The sequence below is a fragment of the Macrobrachium nipponense genome, chromosome 22, assembly GCF_015104395.2.
Source record: "Macrobrachium nipponense isolate FS-2020 chromosome 22, ASM1510439v2, whole genome shotgun sequence".
NCBI classification, from domain to species: domain Eukaryota; kingdom Metazoa; phylum Arthropoda; class Malacostraca; order Decapoda; family Palaemonidae; genus Macrobrachium; species Macrobrachium nipponense.
The window spans coordinates 55,311,610-55,328,599 of NC_087213.1; the positions used below are offsets into that span (position 1 = coordinate 55,311,610).

General features: G+C 36.0%; 2 protein-coding genes across 7 annotated transcripts in view; one reads left to right on the forward strand and one right to left on the reverse strand.

Moving 5' to 3' along the window:
• The window catches only part of LOC135198691 (E3 ubiquitin-protein ligase TRAIP-like), a gene marked incomplete at its 5' end in the record, with an annotated part of 425,152 nt that overhangs the window by 218,444 nt on the left and 189,718 nt on the right, over positions 1–16,990 (reverse strand).
• LOC135198688 (uncharacterized) lies at positions 46–16,907 on the forward strand. Of its 4 annotated transcripts, none has more exons than XM_064226514.1 (6): positions 46–193; positions 12,429–12,578; positions 13,495–13,627; positions 14,497–14,629; positions 15,217–15,322; positions 15,926–16,907. In XM_064226514.1, exons 2-6 carry the CDS (start codon positions 12,447–12,449, stop codon positions 16,052–16,054), a joined length of 633 nt encoding a protein of 210 aa, XP_064082584.1. In that variant the 5' UTR covers positions 46–193; positions 12,429–12,446; the 3' UTR covers positions 16,055–16,907. The 4 variants fall into 4 exon arrangements, with proteins under 4 accessions (XP_064082584.1, XP_064082585.1, XP_064082582.1 ...); XM_064226515.1 differs by lacking the exon at positions 46–193 and adding an exon at positions 758–903; XM_064226512.1 differs by lacking the exon at positions 46–193 and adding an exon at positions 1,801–2,244.

Below are 16,990 nucleotides of genomic sequence, written 5' to 3' on the forward strand. Positions count from 1 at the left end.
AAGAATTTCTAAAAGAATTATGGTATTTCAGAGAGAAGAAACTCAAACAAACACAAACAAAGGAGGAATAAAACAAACAAGAGAGCCGTTACAAAGTCATACCCCGCCTACTATTACTACTAACACTAAGTTGTCACCATTTTGAAAGTTTAACGTTCCATTTTTCAGCAAAATTTCCAGTTTATTGGACTTGGTAAGCGATTAATTATTTCCAGTTTATGGGTGTGGTATTAGGCCGGCCACACACGTGCAGTTTTAACCGACAGTTGTACCTGTTCACTGTATTTACGTCAGTTTAAACTGAGATGCAAACCCGTACAGTTCAATCCTTCAGGTTTTACAATGGATTCCCAGCAGTACGATATTGCTGCTCTCGGTGTACTCTTTGTAATACTACAAAAAAAGAAGAAAAATAAACGAAAAAGCGTAAACAGTGGTTTCATTAAGACAGACTTCTTGTTAGTACCAGGTTCAAGTTCCTCCAACTTCTTTGCTAATTTGCCATAGGCAGCACCTTTCTTTGCGCCGTCATAGGTTCAGATCGATACAATCCAATGAAATCAACAAGCACTTGGTTTGGGTTACGTGAGTAACGTGACATCTTCACCTCAAACAACTGCACTCCAAGCTAAACATATTTTAAACTGAGAAATATACAGTTTAATCCCCACACACGCTCAGTTCAGTAAATTCTTTCAGTTAAAAATATTGAGATTTTATTTGTCTCAGTTTAACTGTTCAGTTGTGTTGAACTGATGGACTGAGATACCCACACAGGGGCAATTTAAACTGACAGTTGTAACTATCAGTTAAAACTGCACGTGACGTGTGTGGCAGGCCTTACAGTTTAGTTGGCCAGGCCGAGCAACACCTTTTGCCCCGGCCCATAATCCCTCCGCCAAGGTAAGTAGTTCCATGCCCCGACCCTGTTAGCGACCTCGCGCTCGCGGTCACCTAATGTTCTGTCTCTGTCTTTCCCAGAATCCCAGTTGGTCAAGATGTCAACGTCCCCCTCGTCGACCTCGCATCCCGCGCACGAGCTATTTGCCGCCGCCAATCCGGTGACGTTACTCGATCTGATAATTTTATGCAAAGACGAAAGGTCATTGCAGGTGTTTTTAATGAAAAGTGGCCTTCTCGGTGACTTTAGCGGTGTTTGTCAACAGTGCAAAGAAGGCACAGTCGTTCTTCTAAAACAAGGCGACAGTTTCGAATGGCGGTGTAACGCAAGACCTTGTCGGAAACACACATCTATTCGGAGTGGCTCATTCTTCTCTCGTTCCCATCTGTCCTTTGGTACTATTTTAATGCTCATTCACGGTTGGCTTTACGATGTTTCCCAGAAGTATATGCAGATGAATTTGAGAATCGGGTCACCCAATACCATGGTTGACTGGTACAAAATGTGCCGGGACATTTGTATAGACATTTTGGTGCAGGACAACCGGAAAATCGGCGGGCCAGGACACGTCGTGGAAATTGACGAGTCCAAATTCGGCAAGAGGAAATTTAACAAGGGGCGACGTGTCGAGGGTTGTTGGGTTCTTGGCGGGATTGACCGCGAAACAAAGGACACGTTTTTTCAGGTTGTTGACGACACATCTACAGAAACACTACTTCCAATTTTAATAGAACACATACATCCCGAATCGATTATAATTTCAGATTGTTGGAAAGCATACCAAACTTTAAGTCAGCATTTCAAAACACACCTCAGCATTGATCACTCATTACATTTTGTTGATCCAGACGATAAAAACATACACACAAACACAATAGAATCTACATGGCGGGTGTTGAAACGTAATGCTTTACCTAGAAGTGGCACAGTAAAAACCTCGTATAATTCCTATTTTGCTATGTATTGCGTTAAGAAACGTTATCTTACAAAAGTTGATTGCCCATTTAAAGCCTTTCTTGAATTAATTAAACGTACATATCCGTTAAGAAGAGTAGACACAACACCCGCCAAAATGCGGCCTAATTCCGCTGAAATCCCACAATCCCGAGACGTCGCCGTACAAACGGAATCGTCATCTCCGTCCGTCCCTAGTCCACAAATTCCAGTCGTCCAGTTCCAGCCAAATCCAGCCGTCCCATACCGAAAGAGGGGAAGAAGAATCGAGTTTCCCGAAGTCGAAGTCTTCGATGATTCCGACTTCGAATACTAGCTAGCTAAGGTTTACTTTTGTTTCTGGGGGAACGCTAGGGCCGACCACGAAATTGACGCCTCCCAGTAATAAGGTAAGTTGATTGATATATATGTAGGATAAGGTAAATGTTCCTTGGTTAAGGGTAAAACCGAGTTGGTAGTTTATTGGCAAGTGGAAGACACGGCCGGTCAGCATATCCGAACATTCACCTACTCAACTAACATCCCACGTGTTCGATCTATGAATGAACTCCACCTAAGTCCATAACAGTAATCCTGGCATTCTTGGAAATATATAGTGTCACGTCACGTGTGTTTACTACGAACTCGGCCTAAATAAATAGACATCCTTGGATTCTACGAAAAATTAAGTTTATTTACTTATACTTAAGAAGAATGCATCAAGATGAAGAGTGAACCCGTTGTTTTGGGGGCTGTTCAAAAAGCCTATGCTCATCTACGTCTTACTGAGATCGGCAGACGAATCAAATGATTAGGTAGACAACACGTCTAGAATTAACGAAGTTAACCTAGCTACATCTAGAATAGCATTTGATGAGAAAGCAGGCTAAAGTTCCTGATTTTTACATAAAGTAGCCGGTAGATAGGGTACTTAACCACGGCGGTTTAGACTATGGCAGCTGCGGTTTTTCTATGCAGTTTTACTTACTGAGCAAGAATTTTAAGTAATATATTTATTCGGACGATTGTAATTAACTTCCAGGGTCCAGTACTAAACACGGCGAAATACATTGGACGGCCCAATCCCTGGTGGATGTCGTATCCGCGGTTACGTTCCTTGCAGTCCGTGCGGAGTGCTTCTGTAGAAGTACCGAGTAGCCTACCAAAAAACATAATGGGGCCAATGCTAGCCTACCTAGTTATTATACCCTATCGGCTCTTTCTTGGCGTTTTGGGGGGTTGTCCCCTACGTTGCCCAATGTGGTACTTCTCTCGAATTTTTAAAGGCCTACCCTTCCATTTAGGGTAAAAAACCGCGTGGTACAGGGGTGGACCATGTACGATCAGTGTGTACAACCCCAAGAAAAGTACATTATAACGCGTCCTGACACCGGAGTAGAGGTCTTTAGCTCCGTTTCCACCAACAACAAGTCGCTTCTGATGCCCATCTCCGATGTCAGGACGCGTTATAATGCACTTTTTTTGGGGTTGTACACACTGATCGTACATGGTCCACCCCTGTACCATGCTGATTTTTTACCTTACCCCTTTTAAACCATGCGTCTGTCAAGGAGGTTTACCCTCCTTGGCGTTTGTTAATGTCTCGTTGGAGCAGTATACTTATGGGGGTTCCCTGTTGCCTCAGCACTCCTTCAAAAATATTTCCATTCTTCCAGGTCTCTGTTTTTCATATACGTCTAATTAAATCTCTTTTAGGACCTTTCTTGTGATTATCACAAGCCACTGAGCTTCCGCATATTTTAATTACTTTTTTTTGTGTTAATCTATTGTATATATATATATATATATATATATATATATAATATATATATATATATATATATATATATATATATATCTAAAGTAAAGTTATCGGCAGCTATTCAATTTATCATCTTTATATAATATACTCCCTCGTTTCTTTCCATTAGGAGTATTCATAACATTTTTCTATTCTTATATCTTCATAAGGGTTTGTCAAAACAAAATGATTATTTGGGTCATGAATGTCATACGTATAGTAGTGATAATAATAGACAAGACTATATATATAGATAATATTAATGCACATTATAAATACAAAACTTTTAAGAAACAATTCGTTATATATATAAGTAAATTAATTTTGGGAACTGAAAAGAATATTTGCATTAAGAATGGTACCAGCCTAGCATGAAAGACAATTAAGCGACGACTACCTTTCCCACTAGGGGGTTTAGTCCCGTCTGTTTGACGTCTTTATTCCCCAAGGTCAGCTTAACACTTGCGAGAAGATCTGGCAGCGCTGGAAAATATTTTTGCCAAGTTTAAGAAAAAACTTGTTGTTTTTCTGTTGTTAAAAGCCAGAAAATCACGAGGGCTTTCAATAATTGGCAAAAATTCATTGGAAATCAAGTACATTTCCGTTGTATAACTTCTGCTGCCTTCAAATCCCTTACAACATGACTAGGAATATTTGATTTGGCATCGCCAGTCACCGCCGATGCCCTACCCTTTTCGCCATCAAGGAACCGATCATGTATAGGCCTAGTTAGACCAACGTGAGTCAGGCTTTTGGTGACCTTTTACCATGGTTTTATCTATGAAGTTTTGGGTTGTTTACACTTTACCGGGCCAGTTGCTCCCTACTTTGTTTGTTGTTGTTTTGGTATCGCGACACCCAAATCCATCCGCCACGGTAAGTAGCCTTACTGTAACCCCTGTGGTTAGCGCGCGCAGCGCAACATCACCTCTTGCCAGAACATGCCGTGTGTGCCAAGAATCTTTAAATATGCAAATAAGGCGCGAAGTGCCGTTCCGCCACGGCCTTACTGACAGCACACACAAATTGATCGTCGCGGATATGTAGTCACTCCCTACTTTGTTTGTTGTTGTTTTGGTGTCGCCGCCATATTGGTTTTGGTGTTCTTCCGCCGATTTCGGTCGGCGGTCGAGTGGGCCCGCCAATCTGTAAGTGCTCCGTTGTTTTATTAATGTATTAACCCTTAAACACCGACTGGACGTATTTTACGTCGACATTTTTTGTCTCTTGGGTGCCGACTGGACGTATTTTACGTCGACATACAAAAGTTTTTCTAAAAATTCACGGAAAAATACTTTTAGGCCTACCAGCCAAAAACTCTTGAATCACGCGCCTTGGTGGATGCTGGGAGTTCACGGATCAAGGTGTTGTTTTGTTTACAATCGTTACGCAGGCGCGCAAGCGCGAATTTCTTTCTTGCCGCACTAAAAAGTATCTGTAACACATCTCGGAAATTATTTTGTCACTTTGACATAATTTTTGTACCATTTAACAAAAAAATACTCATGATTGTAGCTTTTATCAGTTTTGAGATATTTTCATATAAATAACGATAATTGCCAAAATTTCAACCTTCAGTCAACTTTGACTCTATCGAAATGGTCAAAAAACGCAATTGTAAGCTAAAACTCTAATATTTTAGTAATATTCAATCATTTAACTTTATTTTGCAACTAATTGGAAGTCTCTAGCACAATATTTCGATTTATGGTGAATTTATGAAAAACTTTTTCCTTACGTCCGCGCGGTAACTCTTCCGAAAAAATCATACATGCGATTGTGGTAATGTTTGCACCATTTTAAATTAGCCGTTACATAAAGTTTTATATATGAAAATGTGCGCAATTTCATGCACAATACAACTAAAAACAACCCATGGTTGTAACTTTTATCAATTTTGAAATATTTTCATATTAAAAATGATAAGTGACAAATTTTCAACCTTCGGTCAACTTTGACTCTACCGAAATGGTCGAAAAACGCAATTGTAAGCTAAACCGCTTATATTCTAGTAATATTCAAGCATTTACCTTCAGTTTGCAACAAATTGGAAGTCTCTAGCACAATATTTTGATTTATGGTGAATTTATGAAAAAAATAACATTTTCTTTACGTCCGCGCGGTAACTCTTCCAAAAAAATCATACGTGCGATTGTGGTAATGTTTGCACCATTTTAAATTAGCCGTTACATAAAGTTTTATATATGAAAATGTGCGCAATTTCATGTATAATATAACAAAAAATAATTGAGGTTTGTTTGCTTTTTTCCTCATTTTTTGAAATATTTGCATATAAATCACGATAAATAGAAGAAAAACCACGTTCGGTCACTTTGACTCTACCGAAATGGTCAAAAAACGCAATTATAAGCTAAAACTCTTACAGTCTAGTAATATTCAGTCATTTATCTTCATCTTGAAATAAATTCGAAGTATCTAGCAAAATATTTAGATTTATGGTGAATTTTTAAAAAAATCTTTCCTTCCCTCCGCACGCGGATTCTCCGCCACAAATCTCCGAAATGCGTATGTTCCTTTCTCGGAATATTTGCTCCGTTTCATATTGGGCATTTCATAGAGTTTTATATATGAAAATGTGCGCAATTGCATGTAGAATAAAACTAAAAATATTTGAAGGTTGTAGCTTTTCTTATTTCCGAAATAATTGCATATAAAAAATATATATATATAAAAAATTCGACATTTGGTCAACTTTACCTAGTCAGATATGGTCAAAAACTGCATTTGTAAGCTAATATTCTTACAGTATAGTAATATTCAATCATTTGTCTTCATTTTGAAAGAAATTTGAAGTCTCTAGGACAATATTTAGATTTATAGTGAATTTTTGAACAAAATATTTGTTTACGTCCGTGCGTTACGAATTCATGCATTATTTTGTGATAATAGTTTTTCTCTGTGTTGCTTTTTATCGTTTTACAATGTGTTTATATACCAAAATGATTGCAATTTAGTGTACATTACAACGAAAAAAGAAGTAACTCGTTACCTTTAACCGTTTCGCGCACAGCGCGATTTGAATACAATTATATATGAAATTTCGTTTTTGCGCTATCATATATCACATTATTTATATATGATAATGATAATTTTTTTTCATTTCTGATGGTTGCATACTAAACTTCAGCCAATGACAAAAAAAAGGAGCCAAAAATGAACTCTTAATCTTAAAAACTAAGCGCGCTGTGAGTTTTTGAAAAAAAAATATTTTTTCCGCTTCCGCGCTCACTGAAACACCTCCGGCACACGGGAGACATTTTTTTTTTTTTACCGCTTCGGCGTTTAAGGGTTAATGGATTAGTTTTAGGCCTAGCTAGCTATGTAGGCTAGTCTGAAGTATCATCCTGGTACTTAGCTACTACAATATACTGGGTGGGTGCTGTAACACCCCACTCCACCCCTCAACCCCTACCAGGCTAGGTCACGCTGTCCTAGGTTAGGTTAGGTATTTCTGTATAAGCATTCCTCATCGTTCGTCCCCATGAATACACAAGCCACCAGGAATTGGGGCGTCAAATGTATTTTGCTATGTTTAGTACGAGCCCCTGGGGGCTAATTACAGTCATCCGAATAAATATTACTTAAATTCTTGTTTAGGAGGTAAAACTGCATAGAAGAACCGTAACTGCTATAGTCTAGGCCACCGCGTAGTAGTAATATAGATCCGAAGGTTAGTCTGATTTGGTCTTATTGTCACCATAGTGCCTACCACAGTAACCCTGGCCCCTCACACTGCATTCACTACCGAGTCTATTCGAATTACTTTGGTATTGTTTTATATGTTGCCAATACATAAGTTGAAATTGGAACCTTAGTTATTAAAAAGAGCTCTTCATTCTTGTTATTTTGAACCCCATACTAAATTCTGCGCAAATGATAAATAAAACTTGATCAAATTACGACTTATATAAGGCAATACTACCAGCCCCTCCACTCCCTTCTTAGCTAATAAAGCAAAATTGCAACCAGTTAACACCGCTAGGTTAAGTTAGGTTGATATTTTTAGGTTCTTTTGGTGCCATATAATTTCCTGGCCATTTTTGCATGAAAAACCCAAAATGTTTTTCATGCAAAAAATGGGGAATGTCGACAACTTATAAAAGTTTACTGTTACTTTCTGTGTTTTTGTTATTTTAAGCAGCATTAACCCTTAGATTGCGTCAATATGTATTTGGAATTTACCCCCTGGGTGCGTTTACTTCATAAAAAAATGAAAATGCTCCAACTGACTTCATATACCTCTTGCTATAAGAACAGAACCTATATTTTCCATATCGGGCATTATTTTTTTCTTAAAATGTGATTAAAGGCCTGAAAATAGTTTGTTTTTAGAAAAAATGGAAAAAAAAGTAAAAATAAAAGTTTGGAGTGCATTACACAATTCTTGACCCAGCATTTTGTTTGGGGAGCTAAAATTAAAGAAAAGGCATGTGGATTGAATTTGCAACAATTTCTTGATAAATAACTATACACAAATATTTTTTGTAAAGTAGGTACCTTGTACGTATCACTTTTTTGATATTTTGTAGTGTGAAAGAAAGAATGGAAAAGAACTTGCAATATAACTTTTATTTTATACAGTTCAATTTTTATCATGTGAAAATAACAGAGAGAATCTTTTGTATATGATATAAAGACAGGAATGAAATAAAAAATATTTAGTGCATTATATAAATAAAAAATCTCTTCTTAAGCGAAATGGGTATTTTCATTTAGAAAACTTTTAAAATAAAACTTCAGCTAACCACTATTTTTGTATTGCTTTTTACATTCACAGGTCTTTTTGTACTTGCTTACAGTATGGTACATTTTGAAGCATGGCAAAATGCACAAAGGTGGTTTGTTAGGACAGGTTTCTCAGTGATATGTAGTTTGTTTTCTTTTGCACTGCCCATTTTTTTCAAGCAGCAGTCAGTACTTCTTATACTGCAAACAATATAATCAGGCTTGCAATTTTTTTTTTTTACAAATTGAGTAATGAAATGCCTGCTGTGAGTCTTTTTGATAATGGTGATTCCAATCTCCTCTTACCAATCAGTGGCCTTTTTGAATAACCTTCCAACAATCCATTTGCAAAACAAGGTAAACTGGTACAAGATAAGAGTTACTGTTTGATCAGTGGTAAGTAACCATTGATCAAACGGTAACTCTTTTTCAAACTTCCAGGCTGAAAACTGAGCTAACCTACACAGCAAGCATAGGCTACATAGTTGTGTGAGTGATACTAAAACCAATAAAACAATCATTATCTTAGATAAAAGTGTAAAACTAGAGCGGAAAACCAAAAGTAATCTAAACTATACACAACTGTGCATGTGAAGCAAAAGCAAGACAGGAATTGCAAGAAAAATAATGACTGGTGTTCTAAGTTTAGCTTGCATTGCTGTCAGTACTAACTTTTTAACACTTTCCAAATAAACTGGCTAAATCAATCTGTATTCAGTACTCATTTATAGAACGCATTTTTTTCCTTTCCCAAACAATGTCCACGAATCCTAAACTACCTAAAACACTTTGGCAACTAGTGTCTCGACTAGGCAAATCCTCCTCTCTCTCTCTCTCTCTCGCTTACTTCTTTCTAAGTTTCTCTCTCTCTATATATATATATACATATATATATATATATATATATATATATATATATATATATATATATATATTACATATATAATAAATATATATATATATATACAGTGGTACCTCGAGATACGAAAGGCTCAACTTATGAAAAACTTAAGATACGAAAGCTGACACAAAAAATTTTACTGCTCTACATACGAAAAGTTTTCAAGATACGAAAGGTTTCTGAAAGTCCGAGATTCGCCCGATAACAATTTTGAAACTCGCGCCGCCATCTTAGTTCTAGTAGACTCGCCATCATCCTCCTGCTCTCCCATTGGTTCCTGATGCTAGCCAAGCCATGAGATCCTTCTCTCCTATTGGACAGCATCCCTCCCATCATGCATCTTACTTGGTGGCGTGCCTTCGCTTGGCCACTTCGCACCCGAAGCTTTATCCTACGCATGCGGCATTCGTTCGGTCCAACGATTTCGTTTAGTATCGTAAATTTGTTAGTGATTTCGTTGTGCTACTTTATCGTATTGTGAGAACCTAATTAGTATACGTACTACATACGTAACTTAATTACGTACAGTACATATTAGTCATGGGTTCCAAGAAAGTTGCTGAAGTTCACAGAAAGAAGAGAATGCTTTCTATGGAGACCAAAATGGAGATAATAAAAAAGAATGAAGCTGGCTTGTGGTTGAGTGTGATCGCTAAGGAATACGGCCGAAATCCGTCGACGATAGGCACCATCCTTAAGCAGAAGGAAGCCATCAAAGCAGCTACACCTTCCAAGGGCGTGACTATTTTGTCCAACAAGAGGGGCCATGTGCATAATGAAATGGAAAGGCTGCTGCTTGTATGGATCGAAGACAAAGAAATCGATGGTGATACAATAACCGAGACGGCAATCTGCCAGAATGCCAGCACTATTTTCGGCGATTTGATTGCCCAAGCCGAAGACGACGGCGGAGAGGGGACATCAACGGCAACCCCAGAGTTCAAGGCTTCTCATGGGTGGTTAAAAAAATTCCGTAAACGGGCTGGCATCCATTCGGTGGTGAAGAAATTGAAATTACGTAAAGTATAAAAAGTAAAGAGAAATGTAAAAATCAAAAAGACAAAATAAATTTTATTTTAAGTTTTTTGTAAAGTTAAGTGTTACAGTTTTGTTAATGTGTTTTGTACAGTTTAGTTTGTTTTTCTGACATTTATTTATGTGTTTCGTAAAGTAAGTGTACGTATCTGCCGTTTGTCCTCCTCCTCTGCCGCCACTTTAGGAGATAGCCTCACTCGAAAGGTAAGCTTCCTCATTTTACATTACAGTAATAATATTTCTTGTACACTAATATACACTTTATTTACAGGTTTTGCATTTTTATTATTAAGTTACGTATTGAATGGTCCAAATTGTTGTAGTATTCCATTGTTTATAGGTCAATTTAGCTTTATTATGAAATTTACTGGGGTGCTTTTGGAGGGCTTGGAATGGATTAGCCATTTTACATCTAAAATGTGGTCCAAGATACGAAAACCTCATGATACAAAAGTTGCCTCGGAACGGATTAATTTCGTATCTTGTGTGTGTGTGTATATCTGAGGCAAACCTCAGTAAAGGGTCCGAAAAGGACCGAAACTACTTGGCTATCTCGCTTTTTCATTTTTTCCTTCGTGGCAAAAAACCTTTATTTATACATAGCATCACACACACACACACATATATATATATATATATATATATATATATATATATATATATATATATAATATATATTATATATATATATATATCTATATATATATATATATATATATATATGCTAAAAAACAGCCTATTTTATTAGATAAAACTCAAGATAAACCCACTAAAAGTTTTCCTACATGGGTTTTTTAATAGTTTTATCACAAAAAGTGCATTTTTTGATAAAATTCATCCAAAAAAACCAGGAATTTGTGGATATTTATCATAGAAAAATACTGCGAATGTGTGAATTTTCCACGAATAATGCAGGGAAACGTTCCCGAGAGAAACTCCCGCGAATATGTGAGTCCCGCGAATACGGGGGGGGGGTCCACTGTGTGTGTGTGTATATATATATATATATATATATATATATATATATATATATATATATATATATATATATATATGAATAACTTGATCACGAAGTATATAAAACGTGATGCTATGTATAAATAAAGGTTTTTTTGCCACGAAGGAAAAAGTGAAAAAGCGGGATAGCCAAGTACTTTCGGTCTTGTTCGGACCCTTTACATACTTTGCCTCAGTAAAGGGTCCGAACAGGACCGAAAGTACTTGACTATCTCGCTTTTCCATTTTTTCCTTCATGGCAAAAAAAACCTTATTTATATATATATATATATATTATATATATATAATATATTTCTATATATAATATATCATATATATATTTATATAAATAACATAGTTTACTGATTCATACACTTGTGTACATTTACGATCGATTAAAAAGGCTCAAAATTTAAGTGACCAGTTAAAGGGACAAACAATAACATTTAGATTCTGGCCATTATATCTGCTGCAGTCTACTATTACATAAGCTTGTGGTAACTTATCAAAATATTACTTTCAACCAGCATTGATTCATAACACATAAAATGCATTAATACGTAAAACACCATCTCTTGCCCAGCTAGGCGTAAACATTGAGGCCTTCTGTTATTGTTGGTGCTAGATATTGCCATCAAGTTTTCTATTATTGGAAATAAAAGAAAATGGACCAGTAATTTTAAGGGTAAACATTTTTCTATGGTGGTAAACCAGTGTCGATGTTCGCTCTTCTATAACAAGTGTCTGCCGTTGCTCAGGGGCGACAGTCACACTCTCCCCTCCCCTAGGCCAGATAGAATGCAGAGCATTAGGTTAGGAAAGCTTAGGCTTGAATACACCTTTTGTCATTACCACTGCCCCATTTTCATATTTCTTAAGTGTCCGTCAGATAACTTGGTAGTACGTATTGAGTTACATGCAATGGTGAATGTATAACTGATTCAGCCCTTGTTATAGAATGTACATATCAGTGCTCTCACAAAGTACATAATAGAATATAGATTATGGAAAGGAAAAGTTTTGAAAATTGAGATTTCTTCAAAAAAAAATTTAAGTATTTTTACCACAAATTGAGCCCCCTTTCTCATATTAATTCTCATCTTATATTTTTTCAGATCATTGTATAAGGGGAAATGGATGAATTGTTAATTGCTCATCAGTCATTAGATGACATCATCACTTCGTTTTATCCGGATAATGTTGGGGACACCAGTGATACAGTCAATATTAGGTCATCCTTTAACAACTTGAACAGTAGCAGCCAGGTAAGATCATAAATGTCATATAGCGTAAATGTGTTTATCTTTTGTTCAAAGGTACTCCTTGAAAAGTCTGATGCCTACTCTCCTATGAAAACTAGATTAGATAAATAGCTATAGTAGAATGCTTTATTTTGATAATTGTGGTCACCATTTTTAGGTCAAGCATTTACAGTAGGGATCTCTATGGAAAAAAAAATCCTTTATTTCTACAGGAAATCAGTCTGATACTTTTGCTTGGTTTACTAATTGCATTCTTATAATACTCCAGCAGTCTCTTGACATTTTATGCAGGCTGTCGCTTTTCATTTTTACTACAATTGGGATTATTGTTCAAGGACTATGCATCATACTGTAGTTCAGTATGCAGCATATATTTCAGTACTGTATTTACATACTGGTTGTAACAACTAAGATAATTTTGAATAGATGAGATCATGACAGGAATTAGCTCATAGTTCATTCTTTTAAAGAATGCAGTACTACTGCTACACCTATTTAATATATTAATGTCCTAGCTGAAAGACGAATAATGCAAGAAAGCACAAGAATCTCATTTCCTTGGACTGTCAAGTTAGTATTAAGTTTTGAGTAAATTATTCTAAGAATGTTGAATACAGAATCCAAACTACAATAGTGAACATATATCCACAACACAAAAGTCATTGGTTATCTCTTCCACACTTCCTGGTGACAGCAGCATGACTGTTCTTTCCTTTTGTCATTGATTTTTTAACTGCAACACTGATAGATCTGCAAGCTGCCCTGTAAAACAATGGAACAATTCTTGTTAAAGTGAGAACTTGCTGTTCTCTTGTGTAAGTGGTATTTTGTTTTTATTTTACTACAAGGCAGTAGGGTTTAAAAATGGATGTTTTTAATGGTATTTATCTCTCTTCTTCTGGAAATCTCTATTTTTCAGGCAGTGACAGACTTCTTGGAATGCTTCTCGCGTCTGACTGCATTGCGGGAAGAACTGGCAGTGATGGAAGAAAAGTTAAATTTTGCACAGCTTAACAAACTTTCTTCAAATTTAATACACCCAGCAGTTGTAGGTAATTTATCCTAAATTCAAAAGTTCATGAAAAATCTAATTAAGAAATAGTAATGTAAGTAAACATTCTCTCTCTCGGTTTTAAATTGCATTCGGAATTTTTTTTTTTGTCATTTAAAGAGCAAGGAACATAAAACGTTATTATGAGGTTTGGGAATTTCTCTATAGGTCTGATTTTATACAAGTAACAGTTATGTTGTTGCCAAGAGGAGGGAGTATGACAGGCCCCGGACACTGCAATGGGAGCTGTTGATTTGGGCACCAGTATTATAGGCTTAGTAACTGGTTGGCAAGTCTAATAGTTAATCATAACTGCAACCATTCATGTTTTGAAACTGGTAATAGTAAGTTACTCCCAGTTTATACATATTTTATGATTTTAAATGTGACATTGGAGCAAATACTGTATTCTTTGATACCAGTTCCTAGACTGCTTTATTTTTGGTGAACATTATCAGTACTTCTGCAACAGTTCACTCATTACAATGTCTCCAAGTTGTCTATTATATAATAGGATATGTTAAGAGTGTTATGTAGTGTTGTTAGAATTGTGTGGTTTTCTTAGAGTTCTCAGACCATAGTCATTATTTTTGTCAATCAGTACATTTCATAGGCCCTCATGTCTGTAGCTGAAGTGTTGGAAAAGAAAGGAATGTCTCTCCCTACTTGAGAAAAGGAGAAAGAATGCATCATGCTATGCAGATTTTACTATGGAAAATGTTGATGTGAGTGTGATAAAATATTTACCTTCAACACTGGTTACATATCCTGTGAAAAAAAAGGTATAAGATATTACAGAAAATTTGTGAAAGGGCAAAGGAAGGCATAAAATACTTTTTTCTTAATCCATGTGTACTGTGTCCCTGCCAGGTGAACACATTTTATGGTGCCAGGAAGCTGAGAAGCACTTGCGAACAATTATCGAGAACAAAGACTTGTTGATTTATCACTTGCAGCAGCCATTCATCACCAATTATTTGACTATGCATTATCAGTATCACAAGTAAGTATTGTAGTGATTTAAATTTTCAAATGTTTTTTAATATACTGTAGTGAATATATTCTTGGAGAAGTTGTGTATGTTTCATGTTTTATTATCTAGTATCTTAACATAACCATGTTAATATTTCCAGGTTAAATTGCCAGATGATAATAACTTGATTGTTATCTTTGTTTTCTTGGTGAGAATTTCAAGACTCAAAAAATATATATTTTGGGTTTCCTATCATCTTGAATGCTTGTCTTCTGTTAAGGTGCGTCCACACGGTCGAACAATGTCCTACGGCCAAACATTGTCACCATATCATAGGCGAAGCAGGATGACGTCATAAGCGTTAAATCGATGGAAGTAGATCTGGCAACAAACAATGGTACCAGATGAGTTTGTAGACCACTGTTTGTACTCTGCTCACAAGGCGAAGGCCGGCAGACAATTGTTAATTGGTAACAATGTTTGTCTGTCGGACATTGTTCGACCATGCGGACGCACCTTTAGATATACCAACCCAACTGATTTTCAGGAAGTTTGACTTTATCTTTTATGTAACCAAACACAGAATGCCTCTTGAAATTAGAACATTTGCTTCACAGAGATTTGGTAACTTTAGTCGAGGATCTCTCCGATATTCTGAACAAAACTGAAGTCCATCTTCAACTGATGGAGGACCAGGCACAAGACTCTGTGCTTCAGCGAGCAGTGAGTATTAAATATATCAATATGTTTGTCATTGGTGAAAGCACAAATTACAATATTCATGTTCTCATCATTTGCTACCATATCGGTTATTTTATTTCTTTTATATTGAATGGTTATATGTAAATTTACCAGTAGTGCACTTGTTGCATCAGAATTCCTATTACTGTACCTCCATTCATATTCTCTTCCACCCGACTTTCAACCCACTCTTAACAATGGTTTCAGTGCAACTGAGGTTTTTCCTCCTGTTAATCTTTCAAACCCTCTTACTGTCAATTTCCCAGTCAGTGCTGAATGACCTATTAAGTCCCAATGCTTGGCTTTTGGCTGAAATTCTATATTCCCGTTCTCTCCTAGTACAGTACTTGGTTTGGTTTTATATTTACATTTAAATAAAAAAAATTAAATGTGCTTCCCTATCTGACTGGTAATTTTGCCAAAATGTAATGGATATACAGTACTATCTTATATTTGATTATGTGAAGTTAATAGTATTTCATTTATGTGAAGTTACCATCCTACTCTAGTATGAGTAGCCATTTCACTTTTTATTTCCTTACCTTGACCTTGTATTTATTATTACTACTACTTACTTACTTTCAGGACTCTGGTATCATCAATATAGTTCAGACTGTGACAGAACTGAAGACGACCCTAGATAATATTGTCGCTCTTAAGAAGATTATACCAGGAATAATAGCTCAAAAGCAAGGTGATATCCCCATCAAATAGCAAGAGGAAGAGAGTATATTTTAACTAATTTTACAAATACGATGCTACATGTGTAATAATACATCAACCAGGTAATTCATTGGCTATATAAAATACATTTCACAGGATTGAATTAAGAAAAAATAGCTGCCATTTAGTGTAAACACTAAAGCTTGGTAGGTGATAAGTAATTTTTACTCTATCATTCATAAATTACTGTTTTGTATTCTACAAAGATTGTAGTATGTATATAATTAAATCAGTTTATAGTACATATTTTTATAGGATTTGTAACATTAGGTTTGTAAGGAATTTTCACAAAAATGTATTGGGAATTGTCCAGCAAGCATCATATGTGTAGTTCTGAAACATCCTCATCAGCTTATCAAATGTTTCTAGTGTATTCATTCTCAAACATTTGTGGATGTGGTCTATAATCTTTTTACATATTTTCAAAATTCCCAAGGCTTGGTTAATGGGTATTCTTGATAATTTCCCAAAGCACTTTGTATTGAACCTGATATACATAGTAGGAAATGTGATTGGAAAATCACATTTCCTACTACATACATCAAGTTCAATACAAAGCGCCTCTCTCATGTGAAGATGCAAGGTCTTTAAAGGGTGTGAATTTCAGATCTCATTGATACCTGTCCTTCCTGCATAAGAATCCACTAGAATTAAAGCTGTTTACATCCTTTGCATGTTGATTTTTGCTTATTTCACATACAGGTCTTAATTAGGTGGAAGTAATGGCAAAAAGCTTCGCTTCACTTCCATTTTTTGCTTTAAAAGTTAGTTTTTCCATGATGCACATTTTTGTAACAGTATACAATGCATTTTTTTATTCAGAGTAAATATTTTTCAAAAGACATTTGTCTTTTTTTTTCAAGGTGTGTGTCCAGAAATTATTATTGCCATTCTTTGTAACATTTGCAGTACAGCACATACAAAAGT

Coding starts and splice junctions, on each gene's coding strand:
- LOC135198688 (XM_064226514.1), top strand. CDS start 12,447: ATGGATGAATTGTTAATTGCTCATCAGTCATTAGATGACATCATCACT. Junction 12,579..13,494: donor ACTTGAACAGTAGCAGCCAG/GTAAGATCATAA, acceptor TCTATTTTTCAG/GCAGTGACAGACTTCTTGGA. Junction 15,323..15,925: donor ACTCTGTGCTTCAGCGAGCA/GTGAGTATTAAA, acceptor ACTTACTTTCAG/GACTCTGGTATCATCAATAT.